The 23997-nt window shown below is 38.1% G+C and overlaps 1 protein-coding gene across 1 annotated transcript in view; it reads right to left on the bottom strand.

Annotated features, from left to right (window-relative positions):
* Nucleotides 1-23997, bottom strand: part of SEC24D (SEC24 family member D) — a 130669-nt gene that overhangs the window by 42537 nt on the left and 64135 nt on the right. The window contains exons 9-13 of the mRNA XM_006881066.1: nucleotides 20222-20360; nucleotides 16197-16312; nucleotides 8646-8770; nucleotides 1555-1746; nucleotides 603-696 (exon numbers count right to left, since the gene is read on the bottom strand). Of these exons, the coding sequence (XP_006881128.1) occupies nucleotides 603-696; nucleotides 1555-1746; nucleotides 8646-8770; nucleotides 16197-16312; nucleotides 20222-20360 (666 nt within the window). The remainder of the gene's footprint in view (nucleotides 1-602; nucleotides 697-1554; nucleotides 1747-8645; nucleotides 8771-16196; nucleotides 16313-20221; nucleotides 20361-23997) is intronic.

Genomic DNA, 23997 nt, shown 5'->3' with positions numbered 1-23997 from the left:
GGAACTAGCTGTCAGGGCTAAAGTGGTTTGATTCTTGTAATGATGACTAAGAAAAAGTGCTTTAAAATCTTCAGATTACTTTCAATTCTATGACAATGTTCAGCCACCTGGGCTCAGTTTATCATCTGGAGATACAAGCAACCTGGTGCCTCTTATTAGATTCAGCGTGGGCCTGTATAGCAGTGCCAGCTCTGCCACTGGCTGCCCCACCATTGTACCCCTGCACGTCTGAATGCCCAAGGAAGTGGAGGGTGATATGGCAATATCTGTCCTCATATCTAGAGGTTCAGATATTGCTGAACTAATTTCACACAAAGTTCATATAAAAGCCAAAGGGAGGAGTTAAACTGGAAACCCCGACAAAAATCAGTTGCTCAGATGTTAATAACGCTGGAATGTAAATGCTGGGAGCAATTCGTGGTTTGGACCCTTTCCTCTTGTGGTTTGTGGGGATGTTTGAAATAGCCATTAGCAACCTCCATGCTTTAATAAAGTCTGAATGTTCCTTCACAGATGAGCTTTATTTTTAAAGACATTTTTTTTTGTGCCTCTTTGTTTTTAAAGGATCTGTCCAAGCAACCAGAAAGGCTTCTTCCTCTTACCTTGAGCGCCTCCATGCCGGCCTGGATGACAGGAGCAAAGACAGTCTCGTTTTCATTCGAGTCTGCAAACATCTCTGGAATTTGGTCCAATAAACTGTAGAAAATCAGTGAGCAAAAGGTTTTACATGTTAAGCATATTTTTAACAGAGTTCAAGGAACAAATCACTGACATTTCAAGCCTAAACATATACAGCAGAGATTTTTATGCCCGACACCCACGGGTGAATTTCAAAGATCATTCTTCAGGAAAGGACCATCTGATATCCTGACTTGGCTCAACATCAAAATTTATGATTTGGCTCAAACACCTGCAAAATCACCTAATCACATTCCTCTCTACTTGCTATATTACTGATGTCTAGTACTATTCTAGAAACAATGGCTATATCTTGAGGTATCATAAGCATCATTGCATAAACTGGTCTACACACACTGGAAATGCCTTTCTGAGGGTACTTTGCATTACCTTCTTAGAGTGGGGGGGGGGAAGAAAAAAGATACAGACAGAAAGAAAGGTAGAGAAAAAGAGAGAGAATGAATTGATAAGACTGAGGGAGTAATATATATAAAATCCTTCCTTTCAGACACCATTCTATGTTAAAGAAAGAGACCAGTGTTATTGGGTGAGTTCCTGCTCATGACGATTCCACGTGTACTGTGCGCTGGTAAGGTTTTCAATGGTTAATTTTTCAAAAGTTGACCACCATATCTTTCTTCCAAGGTGTCTCTGGGTGGACTCAAACGTCCAATCTTTATTTAGTGTCTGAGGACCTTAACCACTTGTACCACCCAGGGACATCTCAAAGGACACAGTGCTAACAAAAGGAATATGTTTTAAAATCCCCTGACCATTGACAAAATGACAAAACAATGTGTGACTTGAGTCAAAACAAAGTGCAAATAAAGATAGACATCCGATTTGTACTGAAATTAGAAAACGTGCAATATTTACTTGTGAATCACAGACTGGGATTCTTGATAGTTGACAAGGAAACCGTCCAACAAAGGAACAAAGACCTCCCCCACATCTGTCACCACCATCATCTGAGGCTGGGCCAAATTGCTCTTTACATTAAAGAAATGGAGAACTTTGTTATATGTGATAAAACCAACTCGAATCGCAGAGGTCTCTTCTTGCTCTTCCCTATGAAAGAATGAAAACAAAAGCAATTTACATTTTTTTGGCCAAGTTTCATGAGAAAGAAGTTATTTGAAATTTACCATTTTTTTTATAAAATATATGGAAGTGATGTTTAAAAGTTTGTTCTTAGCTTCTAATATGAAATGTAAATAATACTGACTGAAGAAGAAGGAGTTTTGTTATCACAAAAATAAGCAGGTTTATAGAGGAAAAAAAGCAAAGGAGATAATACAGTAGATATGATGAAAACATGCGCTTATACATGTGTAATAAATTCATTCTCACTCCATAGCAAATTTCAGCGGCTTATTTCACTATTTTTCCCTGAACAAGCTAGGCTTTATTACATTCTTTCTTACCAAGCTTTCTCAGGAGTCACCAGAAGGTCAGAGGAACAAAAGGAATAGCTGAAGCAAGGGGAAGCCCCACTCAGATTCCTAACAGGATGGCGAATTTTAGCAAGAAAGGACTTGCTCTGCCTATATAATTTTTTCCCTCTATTCATTCTACGAGGATCTCAGGCTAAATTTTGAGAACTAGAAAACATGTCAACACACAAAATTAATTTACTAAATGAAGATACAATTATTAGATGATCATTTGTGACAGTCATGGCTAGGAAATAAAAGCAGCAAATAATAATAAAAGTACTTTTGTTTTTAAGGATTCAAAACAAGGCTTTAATCTTTCTAAGACGACAATAAAGGTGTGAATGTTTTCAATCCACTTTATATTGGCTGAATAGTAAGGAGTTGCAAGGCCAACCCAAAGTTACATGGTTTGAATCAACCAGCTGTTTCCAGGAATAAAGATGGGCAATCTCTTCTCATGTGATTGGCTGCTTCTGAAAACCTGTTGGAGAGTCAGCTATGGGTCAATTCTGAATCAATGGTACATAACAACTACATAGACAGAATTAACACATCAACCTCTAGTCAAATATTTGCTAGAATACACTGCACTGTCATTATTTTCTCTGAAAAAAGAAAACATCCAAATGTGATACATTTCTTTTTAATGATGTACTTAAAATAGTGTTTAATAGTTAAATAGTTAAAGTCACACAAGAAATAGGCTTTTTTCTTTTTCCTTCAGGTGGCAGTAAAACTTATTTTGCCTAGGGGCGATTTTCTTTTTTTTTTTTAAAGGAACCCTGTTTGTCCAGTTTCTAAATTTTGTAAAGGGCAGACGGAGTTGGAGGAGTTTAAAAGAAAGGGGACAGGAACTATCCGGATGAAAGCATTTGATGTTCAGGATTGTTGATTCCAGTGCAGATCTGCAAATTGCTTTGATGTATCAGCACACCACAGCTGGCAAAGTATGAAGTTTAAAATCTGTTTTGTTTCTTTGTTCCTTCTTTTGCTGACAGTATTAGGTCTTGATTGTGACCTGGGCAGACTTGTGGAGGGGCAGTTTAAACACTCTCCCATTATTCTAAAATCTTATGCCAAGTTTGCAGAAGTCGGAATCTTTATCCTCTTGATACATCACTCCATATCTTAAGTTGTACCAAACCACGACATTCATGCTACCCCCTCATTTATGAAGCTCTTCTTCAAGACAAAGAGCAAATCTCTGCTCTTCTATGAAACCTTCTCTGATACAATCAACCAGAAGTTATTTCCTCTTTCAAATTCTTACATTCCTTCCTTTAGCTCTTAGCATATGTCTTTTAATTTTTAATGAGCCTTTGACTAGGAGCCAGTAAAAGACAACCCCAGGTCTTATGCTCTCTGTTCCCTTTTTACTCCTCCCACAGAGTCTATCTAGTAAAATGTGGGAAAACAGAGGTTTGTTAATCACAATTACTATGGTGATAAAACACTGTTTCTGGGATGGTCAAGCTAGAGTTCGTATTTATAAACTAATTATGTGTATTTTTTTTCTCAATTATATTGACATCACCATGGTGGTGGTGGTGGTGGTGTTATGTGCCGTCGAGTCGCTAACGACTCATAGTGACCCTATGTACAACAGACCTAAACCTTGCCCTATCCTGTGCCAATTGCACTGTCTCCGACACACAAATCCCAATTACCCCAGTCACTGAATCAATCCACTTCATAGAGGGTCTTCCCCTCCTGTGTCATCCCTCCCAAGCATGATGTCCCTCTCCAAGGACCGGTCCCTCCTTAGAATATGTTCAAAGTATGTCAGACGAAGCCCCAGAATCCTTGCCTCCAAGGAGCAGCCGGTTTAACCCTATCCAGGATGAATCTGTTTGTTTTCTTGGCAGTTCAGGGTACATTCATTTAATACTCTTCTCCAGCACCACAGCTCAAAGGCATCAATTCTCATTCTATCCTCCCTAGTCACTGTCCAACTCTCTGATGCATAACAAGTGATTGTGAAGACCATGGCCTGTATCAGATGCATCTTAGTCTTCAAAGAGACACCATTGCTCTTCAGTACTTTGGAGAGGTCCCTAACAGCAGACTTTGCCATGGCAGTACATCTTTTAATTTCCTGGCTGCTGGTGCAAGGTGTTGACTGTGGGGCCAAGCAGACTAAAGTTGTTAACAATCTCAATCTCTTCACCATCCAGCCTGATGCTGCCAATTGGTCCAGTGGTGAGAATCTTTGTCTTCTTGACATTGAGCCTCAGTCCATACTGAAGGCTGCAGTCCTTGACCCTCTGCAGCAAGTGCATCAGGTCCTCCTCAGTTTCAGCAAGCAGGGTTGTGTCATCTTCATAATGCAGATTTTTGACAGATCTTCTACCAATCCTGATGCCACACTTCTCCTCATAGAGCCCAGCCTCCCGGATAATCTGCTCTGCATACAGGTTGAAAAGGTATGGAGGTAGGACGCATTCCTGGAGTACACCCTTCCCAATTTTGAACCATGCAGTGTTTCCTTGCTCTGTTCTAACGATTGCCTCTTGGTCCACGTATAGGTTTTGCATTAGCATGATAAGGTGTTCTGGGCTTCCCATGTAGCTTAAGATAAACGAGGATTAGAGTAGTTACATCACAGAAGTCAGCAAGTACTACAAATTGTTGTTGTTGTGTACTATCAAGTCAGAACTGGCCCATTGCTGATCCTCCAGTGGGTTTTCAAAGGCAGTTAATCGCCCATCTTTCTACAGAATAATTGGTGGACTCGAATTGTGTGCCTTGGGATTGCAGCCCAGGTTCTTGCCAATAGGCCACCAGAGCTCCCTACTACAAATTAGGGCTTTATGTATTTATTTATACGAGAGCTCGTTCACCTGCATAGCTCTGAATCTGTTCCCAATTTCCAGTTAACTTTCTAGTTCACAAGGTGAAACATGTCTAGAAAGTTATGCAGGACATTAATCTCTTTTAGTAGCTAATGTGGAATCAAATAAGGTAAAACAAACAAGAGAAAAACTACCAAGAAGTATCTGGAACATTATTTCTCACTGGGTTTAGATATTTTCAAGTGATAGAGAAAGCATCATACGGATCACTTAAAATTTAAATGAACATTTTATAAAAGTATTTAATCAGAACATCTCATATTATTGCAAAATATTAGTAATTGTCTCCATGGGAACATAATTTTAAAAAAAATATTTGAGAAACACAGAACTTTGAGAAATGTTCAACAGTGTAAATGTCTCATTAAATCATATCCAGAAGAGAGCGAAGTCTCACCCTCTCCTCCGTATCATTTTATACAAGTTTTGTGAAATTACTTAAGAGATATCATAAAAAACACAGCATTGTACATCTTCTGCCTTTCAATCCCTCCCTTCCCCCCAAACTTGTCCGTATTATTTTAATGGCATGAAAAGCTGGGATATACATATTCTGATGGAGTAACTCTGAAGCTGTTAGCAACAGGGAGGAACCAGATGTTTTGATACCAAGCACTTTGAACGTTGTATATATTAAAAACTCAAACTCATGGCTGTGGGATCAGAACAGATTCATAGCTGACCCTCTAGTGGCTTTTCAGAGGCTATAAATCACTGCTCATCTTTCTGCCTTAAGCAGTTTCTGGATTCATTTGACCCCCCTTTGGGCTGTTAGTGTAAATCCCTATCTACTCAGCTACCGGAGCTTCTATTTTATCCACAATGACATTGAAAACAAAAACCTCATCAATAGGTGAGCACTTTATATCTTCTTTCCTGTTACAGAGACGCCTGGCAAGAGTAATCTAAAAATTCAAAGTTAAATATTGGAGAAAGCAGCTTTCTGTTTCTAAAAGATTAGCTAAGAAATGATGACACTCTAGATTTCAACAGCAAGATCTGCTCTCAAAAAGGCTATTTTGTGTATTACTTGACTTAGCTCAAAGAAGCAGATCAAATAGATGGCACTCTCACCATAAAAATATCTATTTGTTGTTGTTGTTGATTGCCTTCAAGTCAAGCACAGGCCTGAAGCCCCTCTACAACTATCGATATTTATCAAAGTTCATAGAGTTTCTGGAGGCATGTTGTTTAGGAATTGGATAGATAAAGTTACAAACAGACACCAAAAAAGATTTCAGGGTAGAAAAAGAATTTTGCTTTAGAAGATAATGGAGTTTTGGGTCTTAAATAAAAACTTTTGAGATATTTGGAAAATGGGAGTTAATAACACACAGTATCTGTGTATTTTCCTCACTTGTCTTTGGCCAAAGATTGACATAAGGGACTTGAGCACGTCACAGACTGTGGGGATAAAGCAGGACTGGGAACGTTTGAGATCTGTTGCTCTATGGTTGCTATGATTTGTAGTCTTCTTGAAGGCACCTAACAACAACTTTTGCCATGAACACATATCTGCTCCAACTGGATATAAAAACTATGATGAGACCTAAGGACAGTGTGTCATCACATAATTTAAATTGGCAGTTTATAAGCTTCAGATTACTACCATGTTGTAAAAGAATAAAGGGCCGGTAGAGTAACTGTCGATGAAAACAAATTAGCTTCATTGGGGTCAATTCAAGGAAGAGAATGAAAAGTGGCTTCCAGAAATCAGTTTTATTTCATATTAACGAAGTATAACTCCAGGGTTAGAATTTGTTATAGATTAAATTTGTTCCAGAAAAAAGGTATGATGAATCCTAACCACTGCAACCTATGAATGTGGCATTTGTTTTGAAATAAGGTCTCTGAATATGTTTGCTGTCAAGTTAATGTGAGGTCATACTTGAATAGTGTGGGGCCCCAGATAAAAGGAAGACACAGAGACAGAGGAAAGATGGTCATGTGATGATTTCAGTCACGCTACAGCTATACACCAAGGAGCACATGAGAGGCTGAGAATGTCCTGAAAAGGTCTGCCTCTGTGAACACCCTTAGAGAGAGCCAGGCTCCGTGGACACCATGACTTAGCCAAACCGAGACAATTAATTCTGTCATTTAAATGACAGTCTTCTATTTTGTTAGGGTAGTCTTAAGAAACAAATACAGAATTAAAACAACCCTGTAAGGGAGTTCTATTATTTTAAAAAGAAATCAGTAGGAAGCCCAAACATTCTACATGCCTTCAAAAGACGATGTGGAAGAAAGCACAGTGACACAAAGTCTTGCAGACATCAGATGTCCTTTCCCAGACCAGCACCTTCAGTTTGCTCCTGGCTCATTCTTCATTTTAGAGTTCAGTTTGAAAACACCTTAGAGATTTTTTTTAAACATTCTCATTGCTTTTCCAAACCATCCTCAAGAATATTATGACTTCAGTTTCAAAGATACAAACAAAATGACGCCTGGGAGGACCAGGGTCCATTCATCTGAATCTCAGATGAACAAATATACCCTTCACATGTGGAAGAAATACAGAGGAGGCAGAGCTCAGGGTTTCATGGAGTCCTGAAAGCTAAAGACAACATCTTCTCCCTCAAACATTCCTGTTTCTAACAGGAAAAAAAAATGCTTACATTCAGGGAGCCAGGGGAAGTCTCGAAGTGAAAGTATTACAGACACTCAATGACTGCTGACTCTTTCTACTTACAGCTGACCCTCCACAAAGTTTCCAAAGCTGAAAATCACAACAGGAGAAGACTGCTTGTCTTTCTCCCACAGAGCTGATTGATCATGGAATCGAAATCCAGAGACATGAGGGGCCTTTGGGCGAGCAGCGCCACTCCTAAGGGATTATCCCATGAGATCTCTCTACAACAGACACCAGGCAACAGGAGATATTTCCCAGCCTGCTCTACGTTCTTCAACAGGTCTTCCACTTAGGAAGGCAGGCATTTTGCCTGCTTCTGAGTCTTCTTACTAGGTATCAACCCTTTATCCTAAACAGTTCATTTGTATACCAGCATCATGTTTACAAATGTACCTTTGCAATAGCAAGAATAGTGACACATTTTACCTTGTTAATTTCAAGGCTGGAGGGGCAATAAAGTTTATAAAAAGATTAGACAATATACCACATGAGTAGAAGGAAATTTGCCTAAAAGCTATTGCTTCTGGAAAGTTTCATTTTCTGGCAAGTCATTCAGTCATCCTCACACCCAGTTTCCACTGGAGAAGCAATCAAAGCTTTTTGACAAAACGATTATGAGACATCCAAAGTCCTCTGACCCTTCTGCTAGGACTCTTTGCAACTCATGATATATTTAGAATGTTTTTACCATAGCTTTATTATTTTTTTAAATTTTATATTGGTTTTCATGCAAAATTCATCTACGTTTTGTTTCACACGTTCCTTCATTCACATAGTGTTTCATTTGATTATTCCCATAGACTGTTTGGAGTTTTTGTGTTTTTGTTTTTTTTTTTAAATTAAGCTTTATTTTTTTATAGATTTGTTTCTTTTGCATTCTGTAAAAGATCACTCTGACTTTTTTAGGACACAATGGTGTGGTACTGTTTGATTTGTAAATGTTCTCAAAAGCAGGAGGCCTGACCAAGTCGTTTGGAACTAACTTTTTGGCCCATCTAATAATTCACCATCATTGCATAAAGTATAAAATGCACACAGCTCTCTTACTTTGGAAGTTTTTCCAGCACCGTCTTGAGTTCTTCACATATGAGTTTCACAAGGCCATTTTTTATGTTACTATATGAAACATCAATCATGAAGATATAGGCTGGTGGGTTGGGAGGCTTATTTTTCTATGGGGAAGGAAAAAAGAAAGAAAAAAACCTCAAACCTTAGACACAATTAGAAATTATATACACTTTAAAATCAAATTAAAACACTCATTAGAAACTCTGAAAGGTCAACAGATGTTTCATGTGATATTTAGGCTACAATATCCTTGGCATTAAATCACCTCCTGGAACAGAGACTATGATGCTATAAAAATGATGAAAGAAGTTACTTACTTTTCAGAGTATGATCTGAATCTTAATTATGTTCACTTTTTAAAAACTGAGGACTTCATTATAGCCACTGTCAGTGTAGTACTGGGCTTGGCTTTCCTTATAATGCTACCTAGGAAGAACTATGTCTGCAACCCCGACAAACTGTGCCAATAAGAATATACATAAAAATGACTTTATTTTTGAAATGTTAGTGGAACTTCTTTAATTTGAGCATTGTGTCTTTCCAATTTCTTTGTGTATAAGCTCAATTTAAAAGATAGAGCTGAATACTAAAATGTAATTGTATACTTTTCTAAACTTTAATCATATTGTCAAACTGATCTAATTTCTTATACATTTATGGTAAAAAAAATATAGAGCTGTAGGCCTCTGGTCTATTTTTAAAAAATAATCCCTAGAACATGAAGCAGCTGCTAGGAAAGTGTTTTATAGCTGTTGGTCCCCTTTACTGGCTGATGTTCAAATAGTTCTTAAGATGTGATTCTTCAGTTTGAGTTTTATGAAATATTTAGAAAAGAGAACCACAAGCACACAACGTTAGTGTTTCATAAGGAGAAAAATTAAATCTGGTTGAATGTTAAATTTATTATAAATAACAAAAACATTTTATAATAAAATTACATTTCTACTAACATAATTATAAAATTATGACAAGAACCCTAAGTTTTCATCGGAAATTTCAAAACACAAAACTTAAATAAATATAATCCTGAAAACTTCCTTACTTTGTCACATTTATCAAAATCAGATGGACAGAGAAATGAAGAAACTCTACTGCTATCTATGTGATTAATTTTTATTGCAAATTGGTCCTGATTCCCACACTTAATCTAATTCATAACACAGGTCTATGTGGATTTGTAACACTGAGTAAAAATCACTAACCATCTTAATCATCTTTGTATTCTCTTCCATATTACCACTTCTTCTCTGCACAGTTTCCATATCACTGTGCACTTCCACTGGGATGCCTACCCTGTTTTGTTAAAAATGAATTCATCATTCCTCTAGATCACATTTTCTTCCAACTTCTTTGTCTCCATCAATATCATGAGATGTTAATTCAAAGGCTTGGAAACACGGAATTTGATCTGATGATTCCTTTTCTTTCATTTCCTATTGTTTCTTTTAAAAAGCTTCTTTATGATATTTTACCCTATCCCATACTTTGGATATGTAGCTAGGTGAGGTTGTTTGTTGGAGAGACACAACATGCTTGGAAAGATGGATAGTCAGTGAAGGAGAGAGGAAGATCCCAAAGAGATGGGTTGAGGGTGTTGGAGGTGAGGAGGGTGGTACAGGATAGGGCCTGGTTCAGGCTGGCTCTTCACAGGCTCATTATAAGTCATACTCAACAGCACCTAAAACCAACATGCTTCCACCCAGGGGCCTGTCATCTTGTGCTTTGAGCGGCTTCATCACTGGCTTCTCTAATCCATTACACTATCCGTTCACTTCAGTGTGCTTCATCCAGCCAAGCTTAATCCTTTAACTCTCTGTCTCTATTCCATCAAAAGGGAGCTGTTCTTCTAAAGGTCACTGATCTTGTACTCACAAATTATACTGTTATGTATTGAGTCAAAAACAACTAATAACTGATCCTGCAGAGAGTTTTCAGATGTAGTAAACTGCGTGGGAAGAGACTATCTTTACCCCATAACAAATTGCAGTGACTTGAAATAAAATCCATTTCTCATTCTAGATCTCTGCAGCTTCTGGCATGGCCTAACATCTCAATGACTTAGTTCCCAGGCAGGAGGAGCAACATCCTACTTTCCTGACATTCTTATTTTCCGACTGTTTTTCATTGTCTTATCTTTCTCAACAGTATACTCTCTGTGCAACAATGGAAGAATTCTTTTTTAAAGAGAGAAGCGAACTGAGGGTGGGGGTAGGGAGGAAAACGTGCAACAATGAATGAATGGAAATTCAAGTTCTCTGTAAACTTCCATTAGAATCTCAATATAAAACATATATATATATATACACATTTTTTTTAAACCCCTTATACCCTCTTCTCTCCTCTCACCACACTCTCCACCATGAAAATATCAACAATTTACCCAGTCTTAACCAGTTCTTCTATATAGCCTATTAATGGCCATTAAATACATTTTGACCATTGGTGACCTCAAGTACTTCAGATAGAACTGTGCTTTACGGGGCTTTCACAGCTGTATAATGTGTTGGAAACAGATAGTTGGTCATGTCTTCCAAAGTGTTTTCGGGTGGATTTGAACCATCAAATCTTTCAGTTAGTAATGGAGCTCTTTGTGGTACCTGAGGGACTCCTACCACTTCTAGATACTAAAAAACTCAAACTCTTGCCATCTCATCACACATTCATAGCTGACTCTCTACAATGTTTCTGAGCCTGTAAATCACATGGAATAGCTCTGGAGGCACAGTCCACAGGAAGTTGCGCTGCTCACCCCAAATCCTGTCTCTCCCAGATGAGCCATAGGAGAAAGATGGGCAATTTCCTCAGTGTGACTTACAGTCTCTGAAAACTTGTTGGAGGGTCAGTTGTCAGTTGGTTCCAACCACTGCCCATCTTTCTCCTGCAGAGCCACTAGGGGATTTGAACTGCTAAAGACGTACAGCCTCTCAGCAAAGTAATTCCCACCCACTAGGAGCTATCAGAACAGACTTGGTAGTTTTGCAGAGGCTGTAAATCGCATGAGATAGACTGCCAGCCTTTCTCTAGTGGAGCGGCTGGTGGATTTGAATCATCTGCCTTTGAACTGGTGGCACAATTCCTTGCCAACTAGTCCACAAGAACTCCTTGCCCTTTGATAAATTAAAATTAAGTGAAGAAGTGATCTTTTTATTAAGAAAAAAATTACATTCCAAGGTACTCTATATGCAGATGTATTTAAATAAACTTCCTTTTCAGTTATGTGACAAAGACAAAGTCTTATCTCCCAAGAATTTTTTCCTGCAAATATATGTGCCTGCATATCTGTACTGTATAAAAAACAAAAACATGGCTTCTAGGTACATGCTAGGTAAGGTAAACTCCATGGGTGCTATACATAGTTAACATAACTAGCTGGTAACTGAAATATTAGAAGTTTGAATATACCCAGTGGGATACCAGAAAAAAAGAGTCTGGAAATTCACTTTTAGAAAAATCTGCATTGACAACACTATGGAGATCAGCTCTACACAACATTAGTATGGCCTGATGCAACAACAACTGCTTTCTTTCAGGTCTTGGAGACATGCAGTTCAAATCTGGCTCTATCATTTTCTAGCTGTATCATCGAAAACCAGTGTTTAAGTTCTCTAGACCTCAGCTTGCTATATAACACATGAGATCTCTAAGAATTAAAGGTTATAATACATAGCAAGCATTTAGTATGGAGCGTGATACATAGTAAATGTTCAAAAAGACTATTTTTTTTTAATCAGTTTAAGAGTTCTTAAAATGAACACAGAAAAATTTTACTTTCCAATTTACAGACTAACTCATATGGTGTTAAAAAAAATACTTGCTGGGGGGGAGGGGTGGGTAGGGAGAAAAGTGCAACAATGAATGACTGGAAACCCTAAGTCTCTGGAAATTTTCATTACAATTAATAAAAAAAAATACTTGCACAAATCAAATAAATTCTTTTCATTATCCAAACCCCTAAATTTATTCATTATTATACTTCAATTTACATTTTTAATTATAATGGCATTTGATAATATTTACAGCATCTTTTCCTATAAATCCTACTTGGAATAATAATAGGATGATAAGCTTATAAAAACTTTAAAATGTACACATTTTATTCAGTTCTGTGTCTGCTGGGTGAGATTTCCCATCAATTAGACATCTGGAATATATTCAGATAATAGGACTTTAAGATATGAAGACTTTTTTTTCCTCCAGAAATAGATTAGACCCTTTGCCCAAGTTTATTCTAAAAAAAGCATAAAATCAAGATAATGTAGCCATTTTGGCAGAGAATTTCAGAGCATGGTTTTGATTTATGCTTCAGTTGCAAAGATCAGTGAACACAATTCCCATCATTGGTTCTAATAACCTCATTACATTTAATTGGAACTTCAAATGTTTATGTTCTGTCTAATGATTTTTTTGGTTCAGTCAATAGCTGCAAAGATCCAAATAAATGTTCCAGAATAATTGTTACTGTGGCAAACTTTCTGCCTGAAATAAAGTATTTGTGTCAAAAAAGTTTCTAAATTTCCCAATATGTGTTCAGACTTGACAAAACACTAAGCAAACAAAGCACTAAGTTAACTTCCATAACTAGTTCCATGTAATATAATGTGACACAATCAGATAAAACACTGCAAGAAATGGAGTAAGTTACTGAAATGGGGAAAAATCCAGTCAATGGAGAAATTTTCCAGTTGGAAAAAGGCTGTGTTCTGAAGTTTGAACACCAATGAACTCTGTTTAATAAAACTTTAAAATGGTCATTGGCTATTATTTTGTTATAAATATCCATAATGGGCACATAGAGGACCTCATATTTGCAAGGTGCTCTCCTATATTTTACTGGGCAAAGGAGAAAAACAGGTCCTGCTGTTAATTCACATTAGCAGGTGACAGTTCTGTGGATAGATAGATAGACAGACAGACAGACAGAAAGACATGTACCAAGGGACTTCTTTCCAGCATTTAAGATCTAAATTAGTAGCAAACAACTACTGAAATAACAAAGGAGCTCTTGTGGTCTGGTGATAAGAAGCTGTGCTGCAATCCCAAAGGCATGTGGTTCAAATCCACCAGCAGCTCTGTGGGAGAAGAATAGGCAATCTCCTTCCAAGTGATTTACTGCCTCTGAAAACCCCGTGCAGGGTCAGCTATGAGCCAGTTCCAAATTGACAAAATGCAGCAACAAGAGTGAAATAACTGAAGAGAGTAAAAAAAAGTCAGATAAATTCTCCTCCCTTGATGCTGCCAGCTTTCCTGGAGAAGTGTAAGCTTCAGCCCAAGCCACAGACTGGTTAAGGGTAAGCTTCAGTCTAACCCAAGCAAACACCTAAGAAATACATAGACCAGAGGCTGTTTTCCAGGACCTGGCCATTAGAAAGCATTCCTTTCTAATGCAAAAATAATTTGTCTGTTCATGTCTACACAAGGTGTTTTGAATAAACAATGAAATCTGAACTGCTGCTCAAGAATACCCAAATCCCTGAAGAATTAGAAATTCCTGAATAGTGTCCATAATGATGTCACTGTTACTATGATAATGGAAATGGGAAACAGTAACTCCTAGGAATAATAACATATCTACAAGGTCATTCTTTCACATTGATCAAATGCCTACCTTGTGCTACACATTGTGGTGGGTGCAGTAAAGATGACTTGGGTGGGATTCTTACTGCCCATGAATAGGATACCAAAAACTTTAAAAAGGGCCATTCACTAACGTACTGCTGTCCAGAGGATTTCAACTCATAGTGACCCTATGTGACACAAAACTGCCTCAAATGGTCCTGAACCCATAAATTTTTAGAGAAGCTGATTGCTTAATCTTTCTCCCACGGAAGGGATTTGAACTAGTGACCCTTTGGTTAGTAGCTCTATGCTTAACTCACTGAACTTCCAGGACTTCTATAAAGAGAGCCGTAAAAATTATTTCAATGTTATGGGGACAATTGCTAAAACAAAAATATAGGCCAAATTCATTGGGGAAAAAATGTAGAGGCAGTAAATAACTGCAGTGATAAAGTCAGAGATGCTAACACAGTCACCTTGGACACACAATCACATACAAATTTAGTTTTCAGTCATGCATTTCAGAATTAGTAGAGGTTTGCTGGGTAAAGCACATAAAGATGTGACAGGAAGAGAAAAAGGCATTTTGTTCAAAAAGATCCTTATATAAAGATATGGAATTGTAAACGGGGCTGGTGAGTCCAAAGCAAATGGTCGAGACTTTATGAAGGTGTAGATGGGGTGGTGGCTTGTGATTTGATAGCTAACATCCTGATGAGAAAAAGCTAACTTGTTTGAACATAATTTTTCAGGAAAGTAAGTAAGACCCAGTATCAGCTCATGGGAGATACTGGGCGGAGACTCATGATTACCTTTTTAAAAAAAGAAAACTCAGAGACCAGGAACTTAGGCTGCTGAAAAAGCCTAAATAAACTGCCCATAACTGAGATAGAGAAGGGGGCCACAGAAGCATGAGTTGAGGTTTTTTCCTTGGAAGGAAAATTTTTATGTGCCTGTTAACAAAATCAGGGAGGCAGAAGACACTATGTAGAGCATTGTATTAAAGCTCTGGTAAATTCTATCTAGTTATTACTGTTAGATACTGCTGAGTGGATTCTGATGGATGGTGACCCATGCTGCAAAGTATCACTGTCTCATAGGGTTTTCAAAGCTGTGATCTTACAAGAGCAAGATCACTGGGTCTGTTTTCGAATGCCTTTAGGTGAGTTCAAACCATTAACCTTTTGACTAGTAGTCAAAAGCTCGATATTTCATACCACCCCAGATTCCTCTTTTATTACTTCTGAAGATCTTATGCAACTTTACGGCTCATGGTGGTTGTGGTTGTTGTCAAATTGGTTCTCACTTGCTGTGACTTCACACATAACAGAAGGAAACTGTGCCCGATCCTGTGCCATCCTCACAGTCTTGGCCATACTTGAGCTTATTGCTACAGGCTCATAGAAAAGCAAGCAAGCAAGCAAGCAAGAAAGCAAGAAAGAAAGAAAGAGCAAGAAAGCAAGCAAGCAAGCAAGCAAGCAAGCAAGAAAGAAAGAAAGAAAGAAAGAAAGAGCAAGAAAGCAAGCAAGAAAGAAAGAAAACAAGAAAGAAAGCAAAAAAGCAAGCAAGCAAGAAAGCAAGCAAGAAAGCAAGCAAGCAAGCAAGCAAGCAAGCAAGCAAGGAAGCAAGAAAGCAAGAAAGAAAGAAAGAAACTGTTCTCTATTTCTGGCTTTTCTGGAAACAATGGATGGTTCTAGAAGCAAGCAAGCAAGCAAGGAAGCAAGAAAGCAAGAAAGAAAGAAAGAAACTGTTCTCTATTTCTGGCTTTTCTGGAAACAATGGATGGTTCTAGCTTCAATGGATGGTTTCCCAGGTTCATCATGTTAGGGACCTGCATCTCCAAGGCACTAGTAAACTATTTTGTAAATAAGTGGCATCAGAAATTTGTAGATAAGAGTCAATTCTTTGCACATGCAGCTTATTTACTTGGCTCTGACACCACTGGATAAACACTTCCATTCTGGGAACACTTACTCTGCAGTAATCCAAAGTAGCCACATATTCATAAGATCCTAAAGATAGCTCTGGCTTCTCATGGTGGTCCAGTCTTCTCCCCATATGGTCCAAGTGTTGGAAATAGAACGGTGGAACTAAGAAAGGCAAAACGGGAAAAGGATTCTTTTGTTTTCATAAACACAGACAACTTAGAAAGTCCTCAAAAATTTATGGGAGGAAAAGATTTAGTATGAGAAAAGGGCATTTTAAAGCTAGACCAGAGCATATGCTAAAGATCCACTATTTCAAAAACATGTCTAGGAAAGTACGTAGCCTTTCTAAAACATACCCATGACCCCTTTAATGAGTTAGTGATGACCAAAAGCATCTAGGTTTTAGATAATCTTAAAGAAACAGGATGTAGGTATTGGTGTTTTTACTGGGTATTACAGGATCTCAGATTTATTTGTCCTTATTTAATTAACTTTTTGAAAAGCATTCTGATTTCACTATACCTAAAAGAAATATGCATGGATGAAGAAATTTGCTTGTAGTTAACCAGTGAAATTAACTGTAATAGCTCTTATGCTTTCATTGAGAGATGTCTTCAGCTACAGCAAGGTTTGCATGGTAACCATCTAATGTTTGGGCTTCAGAGTAGACAGGATTACTGTATTAGGGAAAGACCACACCACTCAGACCTCAACTGAGGAACTCTAATTTGATTCAAATGTCTAAGAAGGTTAGTTCTGGCAAAGACCTGGAAGTCATCCAGAGGCACAGCAACACTGATGAGTCACAAACTGAACACTTGCACAAATATGGCCTGGTATCTCAGTGGAAGCAGACGCCTGCTGCCTTGAGATTGATTAATAGCACGGCCATCAAATCTAAATGCCAGCAGAAGAATTTAGAATAAGCAGCTATGAACTAATTTTAAGCATTTTATAAAGAACAACATTATTTTCATTTGTGAAACCAAAGATGCAATGTTTTTGTTTCACAACTAACAACAGCCAATACTGAGTTGTCACACAAATTACATACCACAGGCCTGTGCTCTTAAGTAGGGCTTAAAATTATATTAAGTCTTCTCTTTTCTTACTGTACTACGGCAGTTTCTTAAAAAGCTAGTTTACAAAGTTCCTAAGTACAAAAAAGAGCTCTAAATTTGAAAAATGCAACACCTTGAAAAAAACTTGAATTGAAAGCATCAGCTAAGTAAACAAAGAGGCTCCTAAATTGCAATCAAATGAGACAGAGGATGAACTTGCAACACACATTCGTACTCTTCCATGTAATATGTCGATTTTTTATTCTTGTAAATGAACCAATTTAAGATACTTTAGGATTTAATGTTATCTGTCATGTTTTATCAACTAAAATGAAAGTCACACTAGAAACAATGCACCGCCATTTGATCCTTATTTTTCTATAGGCCTTTGACCTTATATGCTTCCCACTGGGCAATCTCTGGGCAATTTGCAAAGAAATAGAGCAGAATCACACAACCAAGCCTGCTGGGTTCCTTCTAACTGCAACAAACTTCTGACTTCTCTAAACTTAAATGAGGAATGTAGGTGTCAACATAAATCCAAGGGAGTCTGGATTCCTTACAGGGACAAATATTTGAGCCCAGTATGAATAATCCTGTTGCAACATGAACATGGCAGCCTCCTAGCAGTGGATATTCACAGGAACAAAATCTACTGTGCAGAGATAACAATCCACGGTTGGCAAGAACTCCGAGTGACTCTCCTAACTCATAAATGGCTGGACCTTTTAAGGCCATGAGCTTACACTCTGGCAGTGAGGTCAGGGAGACACATCAAGTTGAAGATCCTGGATGCTCTAACTGCTAGGGGCGGGGAAGAACATCTCTGGTCACCGTGACACAAAAGTTGAAGATCTGGGTAAAGGCTTTATTTGTTTTCCTTTATTTTTTTAAAAAATGTTTTTTTTTTTTTTTTTTTTTTGGTGTGTGTGTACCATCAAATAGGATCAGACTGGTACAGAAGGAGATTGTCTTTCCTTCTCCAACAGAGTATCTGGTGGATTTGAACTGCATGCCTCTGGGACTGCAGTGCAACTTCTTGTCACCAGGCCACCAGAGCTCCCTGGGTAAAGGCTTGGAAGAACTTGGGACTTTGGAGGGGAATTTAAAATGTTTCAGAAGATGCTTCTACCTTCTTATGACATTAAAAAAAAAAAAAACAAACCCCAAAACACCAAAAAAAACAAACAACAAACAACCTACAGCACAGACAATAAATCGTTACTGAGTTTATTTAATTTAAAAAACAAAACCAAAACCAGTTGCCATTGAATGGATTCTGATCCTAGTGAGTGAGTATGTCTTAAGAGTAACATCGTGCTTCACAGGGCTTTCAATGACTGTAATCAGATCAGAGTAGATCACCACCAGACTGTGGCTGGATCTGAACTTCCAATTTTTGGTTAGTAACTGCACATTTTAACATTTATGCCAACCAGGAAATCTTCCTGATATTCAGGGCCCAAGATTTAGTAATATACAAATATTTGCTTGTAGATTTCCTCCAGAAGAGACAGGGCATGATTTTCCTTAGCAAGAGAAGTGAAAGTGGGAGCTAAAAGAATCTAGTTACACTGGGATATCCAATTTCCACTGACTACATGTGCTAGCTGGCACAGAGAGACAGACATCACAAAGTGTCTGCATAACAGTCAGAAACCAATGACTCAGTTCCACGCAGTAAGGAATTTTTCAGAACTGATTAAAGATCTCTGTGAGAAAGACAAAGTTAGTGAGGCACTGTTAGGTCAGCAAAGTGATGGGCCATGAAGAGCAGGGAAGAGAGGAGACAAGCAGAGCTCTCCAACCCAGGAATGATCACCGAGCAGTACTGTCTTGACAGCAATGACAAGCAGAGAGGACTGTGCTTGAGCTCAGCCATCAGGGAGCCCTACAACCTCAGATTCACTGCTGAACATGCTGTGTGGGTAGGGAGAGAGTGCCACGTTCTTCAGCTCCAATTAACTGCAGAAAAAAACATCCACAAAGACAGGAAAACAAGCAGAAAATGTGCCTCTGAATAATAATCATCACATCAATAGTTCTAAGAAAAAAACCTCTTTAAACATAAAAGTGCATATTATTTTTTACATGAAAGAGTGAGAAAATGTAATACAAAAATGTAATACAGATGAGCAAGTTTGTAGGTATTGGAATACAGTGGATAATAAAGAGGCTATAGCAAAGTTTCCCACAACAATTTTCTTTCCTCGCTAGACAATGTAGGATTTACATTAGAGGAAAGGAATTGAAATATGTGTTAAAGTCCTTAGTTACACCTAAGCATTTCCTAAATATTAACAAGCTCATACAGAAGGAAAACTGAGGAATGACAAAAGGGAAAAAGTTCTCCAAGCTTTATTATCTAGAAATATACGAGGTAAAATGTCACATCTTCTTCTGGGTAAGACTTGATGTAAAGAGACAGAATTCCTTCTCTCCTTTTGAGTTTTCTTTTAGTAGAAACCCTGCAGCTTCCATGTGGGGTTCGTGGAGCTGTGGAAGGGCAGGAGTGGCTTAGTGGTAAAAAATGGAGCATGTTCTACTTGACTTCCTTCCAGTTAAATGACAGAGATGATGGTACTAAACAAAAGGATGAAAGCGAACCCTGCTTCTCCTAAGCTAAAAAATGCAGCATCTTCCATTAAATAAAGCACTATCACAAAGAATAATCAATGCAGTGTACTGCATTGAAACAGATGCGGGAGAGAATAATTTAAAAGCAATATATGATGGGGTATATATTTATCACAAGAGTCCACAATTAAGGTTGCATAGTTGAGTGTACTTGGGGCGGTGGGAGGGGTGCAGGGGGATTGTATACCAAAGAAAGGATTTTTCGTTTACTTTTCAAAGAGAGGAGCGAACTGGGTGGAGACAGGGAAGGGCTGGGCAGGGAGAAAAGTACAATGAATGAATAGAAATCCAAAATCTCTGTAAATGTTCATTAAAATTATTAAAATAAAATCTAAAAAAACCACCAAAACAGAATAACCAAGGCACCACTTACCATCATTGACACAGTTGCAAAACCCACACTGATACCTCCTTCCTCCTTCAATGAACTGCATGAATGGGCACATGTAGGCTTTGCACCTGTTGCATCTGACTGGTCCAGTCTCACCATGATTTACCAGGTAAAGGGGTGTCTAGAAAAGCAAATAAAATGAAGAATTTAAGAAAATGAGGCATTTTAGAAGTTCTACATAATAATTCACTCTGTCACTCACCGTTGTCAAGGTCACTGTTGTCAAGGTGCTACCTATTCACAATAGCTGACCCTCGAACAGGTTTCCAGAGGATATAAACTGTAAGGGAAAAGAGTACCTATCTTTCTCCCATAGAGCAGCTGGTGGATTTGAACCATGTCCCTTTAGGCTAGCAGCACAACTCCTTACCACTAGACCACCAGAGAATTCTACATATAAACTATAAAAATAAAGTACTTAATGTCACTCTATAAAACCCTTAAAAGAGTAAGGATGCCTCTTTTGATACTGTGTGAATTCAAGCAGTAAGATGTTGTCCACAATATTCAAACCCAAAACAACTAAAAAACTTATAAAACTTTATAAGCATCTATTTATATATGTTTGTGTCTGTAGACGGTGAAGAGATTGAGATTGTTGACAGCTTCAGCTTGCTTGGCTCCACAATCAACACTTGGTACCAACATCCAGAAAATCAAAAGACGAATTGCATTAGAAAGATCTGTAGTCAGGGACCTCTCCAAAGTACTGAAGAGCAATGATGACAGTCTGGAGACTTAGACCTGCTAAGGCCATGGTCTTTGCAATAACTTGCTATGCATCAGAGAGCTAGACAATGACTAAGGATGACAGAAGAAGAATAGACGCCTTTATGTTGTGGTGCTGGAGAAGAGTACTGAATGTATCATGGTCTGCTAAGAGAACAAACAGGTTCATCCTAGAGAGGGTGAAACCAGGCTGCTCACTGGAGGCTAGAATTTTTGAATCTCTGATTAAACCTATTTTAGGCATGCTGCAAGGAGGGACCAGTCATTGGAGAGGGACATCATGCATGGAAGGGTAGAGGGAAGCATGAATGAAGAAGACCCTGGATGAGATAGACTGACTCAGTGACTGAGTAATGGAGGTAAGTGTGTCAGACAGTGAAGTTAGCTTTAGATAAGAGTCAGGGTTTAGGGCTGTTTTACATAGGATCACTACGTGTCGCAAGCAACTTAATGGCACATAACAAAAACATGTTTGTGTCTAATGAGTGTGAAGGGGTAAAGAGAGAGAGGAAAGAGGGGAAGAAATAAGAGAAATAATGATGGCAATAACATTGATGTTAATAACACGCTGGAAATTTTCTGGACATCTTTTACCATGTGTTTTGCTAAAGTTACTTATAGATTACAAAGCAAGAGGTAAACTGGATTTGATTTCACAAACTCTCTTTTATAACATGCTCTTTCGAAAGTTTCATCTAGGGATACAAAACATGTTTTGAAAAATATCTCTTTAACAAAACATGTTTTGAAAAATATCTCTTTAAAGATGCAATGACTCTGACATAAATATGCAAGGAGGCTGGTTTTGCCTTTTCTGTCACTCTCTCAGCTGATAGAATGCTTCACACAGTGCTCTTGACCGGCTGGTCATATACTGCCAGAACGGAGAAATAAATGCTTCCACTGCCTCTTCCTCATAATCAAGCACAGAAACCACTAAACATCTTTCAAAATTTGAAAGTAAAACTGCTTCAGCTTTAGAAGATGGCCTGATTTCTAACCTCACATGCTTTCAGACTAAAAGCACAGCATTTTTGCTGTTCTTCTAAATCTCCTTAAATAGTTTTAGAACAGCATGAGAACTGTAACATTTGGAACATCAGTGACTTTTATTTTTAAAGAAAAGAAGTACAAAGGGGGCAAACTGCTAGTCCTATGGAGGACTGATGAGGAAGAGGTAGGAGACGATATCTGCAAGGGCTATTTCCACTTTTGTTCCCTCCCCAGATGGTCAGTGCAGAAATGAATCCATTCCTGATGCTTCAGACACAGGCTGTGAAATTCCAGAGCTTAAAAGAAAAGGTTTCATCCACTATGCAAAAGAATGAGAGAAAGGATTTTAAAATAACAACGAAAAACTGTTGGAAGCATTCCCCACTGCCTTTGCACTGCTCTGTACCTGCTGCCAAGGAAGACGGGATACATTTTACTATTATGTCTTCTGATCTATAGCATGGAGAGTTCTGGTGTCTCACTGATAGGACTGGGACCAGGGTTAAATGGATAATACATGTGCCAGGGAGGCCTCTATGCCTGGCAATAAGCTGGAAAAAAGGTAACCTAGCATTTCTATGTAGAATCATCTTTCCTCTCTCAGAACTACTCATTCAGAAGGGACTATCTTTAATCTGAGCGTTACAGCTGGATACATTTGAAAGAGACTTCAGTCTGGAGTTCATACAGGCTTTCATTTCTATAAATGTTTAAATTATCCAGTATGCTTGTTATTCCAAGATGTTAGTATAAATGCGATCTTGAAGTGACGGCATTTACCTTTTAGGGAGATTTTTTTTAATATATATAATCTAGGGTAAAAAGCGGAAATGCAATGTAAAAAACTTTAGGAATTTGGTTTACATGTACACTCACAGGCATATTAAAACATACAATTACCTTTTTAATACTTTTTGAAATTTTTTTATTATTATTGTTTGTGTGTGTACCGTCAAATTGGATCTGACTGGTACAGGAGATTGCTCCTCTTTCTCCAAAAGAGCACCTGGTGGATTCAAACTGCATACCTCTTGGATTATAGTACAGCTTGTTACCGCTAAGCCACCAGAGCTCCCTCAAGACTTTTTTTTTTTTTAATATTAGAAAAAAAGCATAAAGTAACAAACACCTACCATTTTAACTGGTAATGTAAAAAATGTAGCTATAAGTAACAGTCATAGACTAAAGGATGGATAATTGGGAGCCTAAGAAGTGAGAGACAGCAATACTATAAATATAAGGTATCTATTTCTGAGTCCACAAAAGTCTGGTTATCAGTTTTGCCTCAGATTGACTGCTTTGTTCTATAGCTTCAACTTTCAGCTCAGAAAATGCTTTTAGGAGCCTAAGCTAGGGGGAAAACCTCCAATTTACATCCACTCCAGTCAGCCTTTTTATTTCTTTTCTCATCCTTTAACCTTTAAAGAATGCAAGAGCTCTAATCAATTCTCTGTGAGACTTTAAAAAAAAATATGATGCAATGATTTCTAATGAACCAGAGGCAATGCAAGAGGGCTGACCTTACTTTTACCGATTCTTACTCCAAAGCAGGCCCAGCTTAAAATGACTGTGAAATTGTCAGCAACTAACACCTAAGCATTCCAATCCTGGCAGATTCAAACATGCAGCACCAGAAAGTGAATGTCTGGTAATAAACTGGAGTCAAGCAATGACTGCATCTAGGCAAGTAAACACGCTCCCTTCCCCTCCCCCAACTGCCTTCCTTCAGAAGCAGAGTGATGGATAGGTAAGTAAGGTCTTCAGACAATTGTGACAGTAAAGAATGTTAAAAGCTTTTTAACTGTTTACATTTTATTTTCGGGCAACAAGACATGAGTTTCTAAATTGTGCTTTCTTGTTTAATCTCCCTCAGGCCAAGTTGAAAACCATCAGAGTTGTCTGGGTTTTTTTGGGTTTTTTCCCCCCTTGCACTCTCTGCTTATCTACACAACAGTCTAATCACATATCATCTGAGTTTAGCATTAATGTACATAGAAATTTTTAAAAATGTCTGTATTTCCCCCTCATTGTTTATC

This window comes from Elephantulus edwardii, unplaced genomic scaffold (assembly GCF_000299155.1).
Source record: "Elephantulus edwardii isolate Elephantulus edwardi_28Jun2011 unplaced genomic scaffold, EleEdw1.0 scaffold00012, whole genome shotgun sequence".
Taxonomy (NCBI): domain Eukaryota; kingdom Metazoa; phylum Chordata; class Mammalia; order Macroscelidea; family Macroscelididae; genus Elephantulus; species Elephantulus edwardii.
The sequence above is the reverse complement of the archived record's forward strand: the minus strand, read 5'-3'. Positions and strand labels throughout refer to the sequence as shown.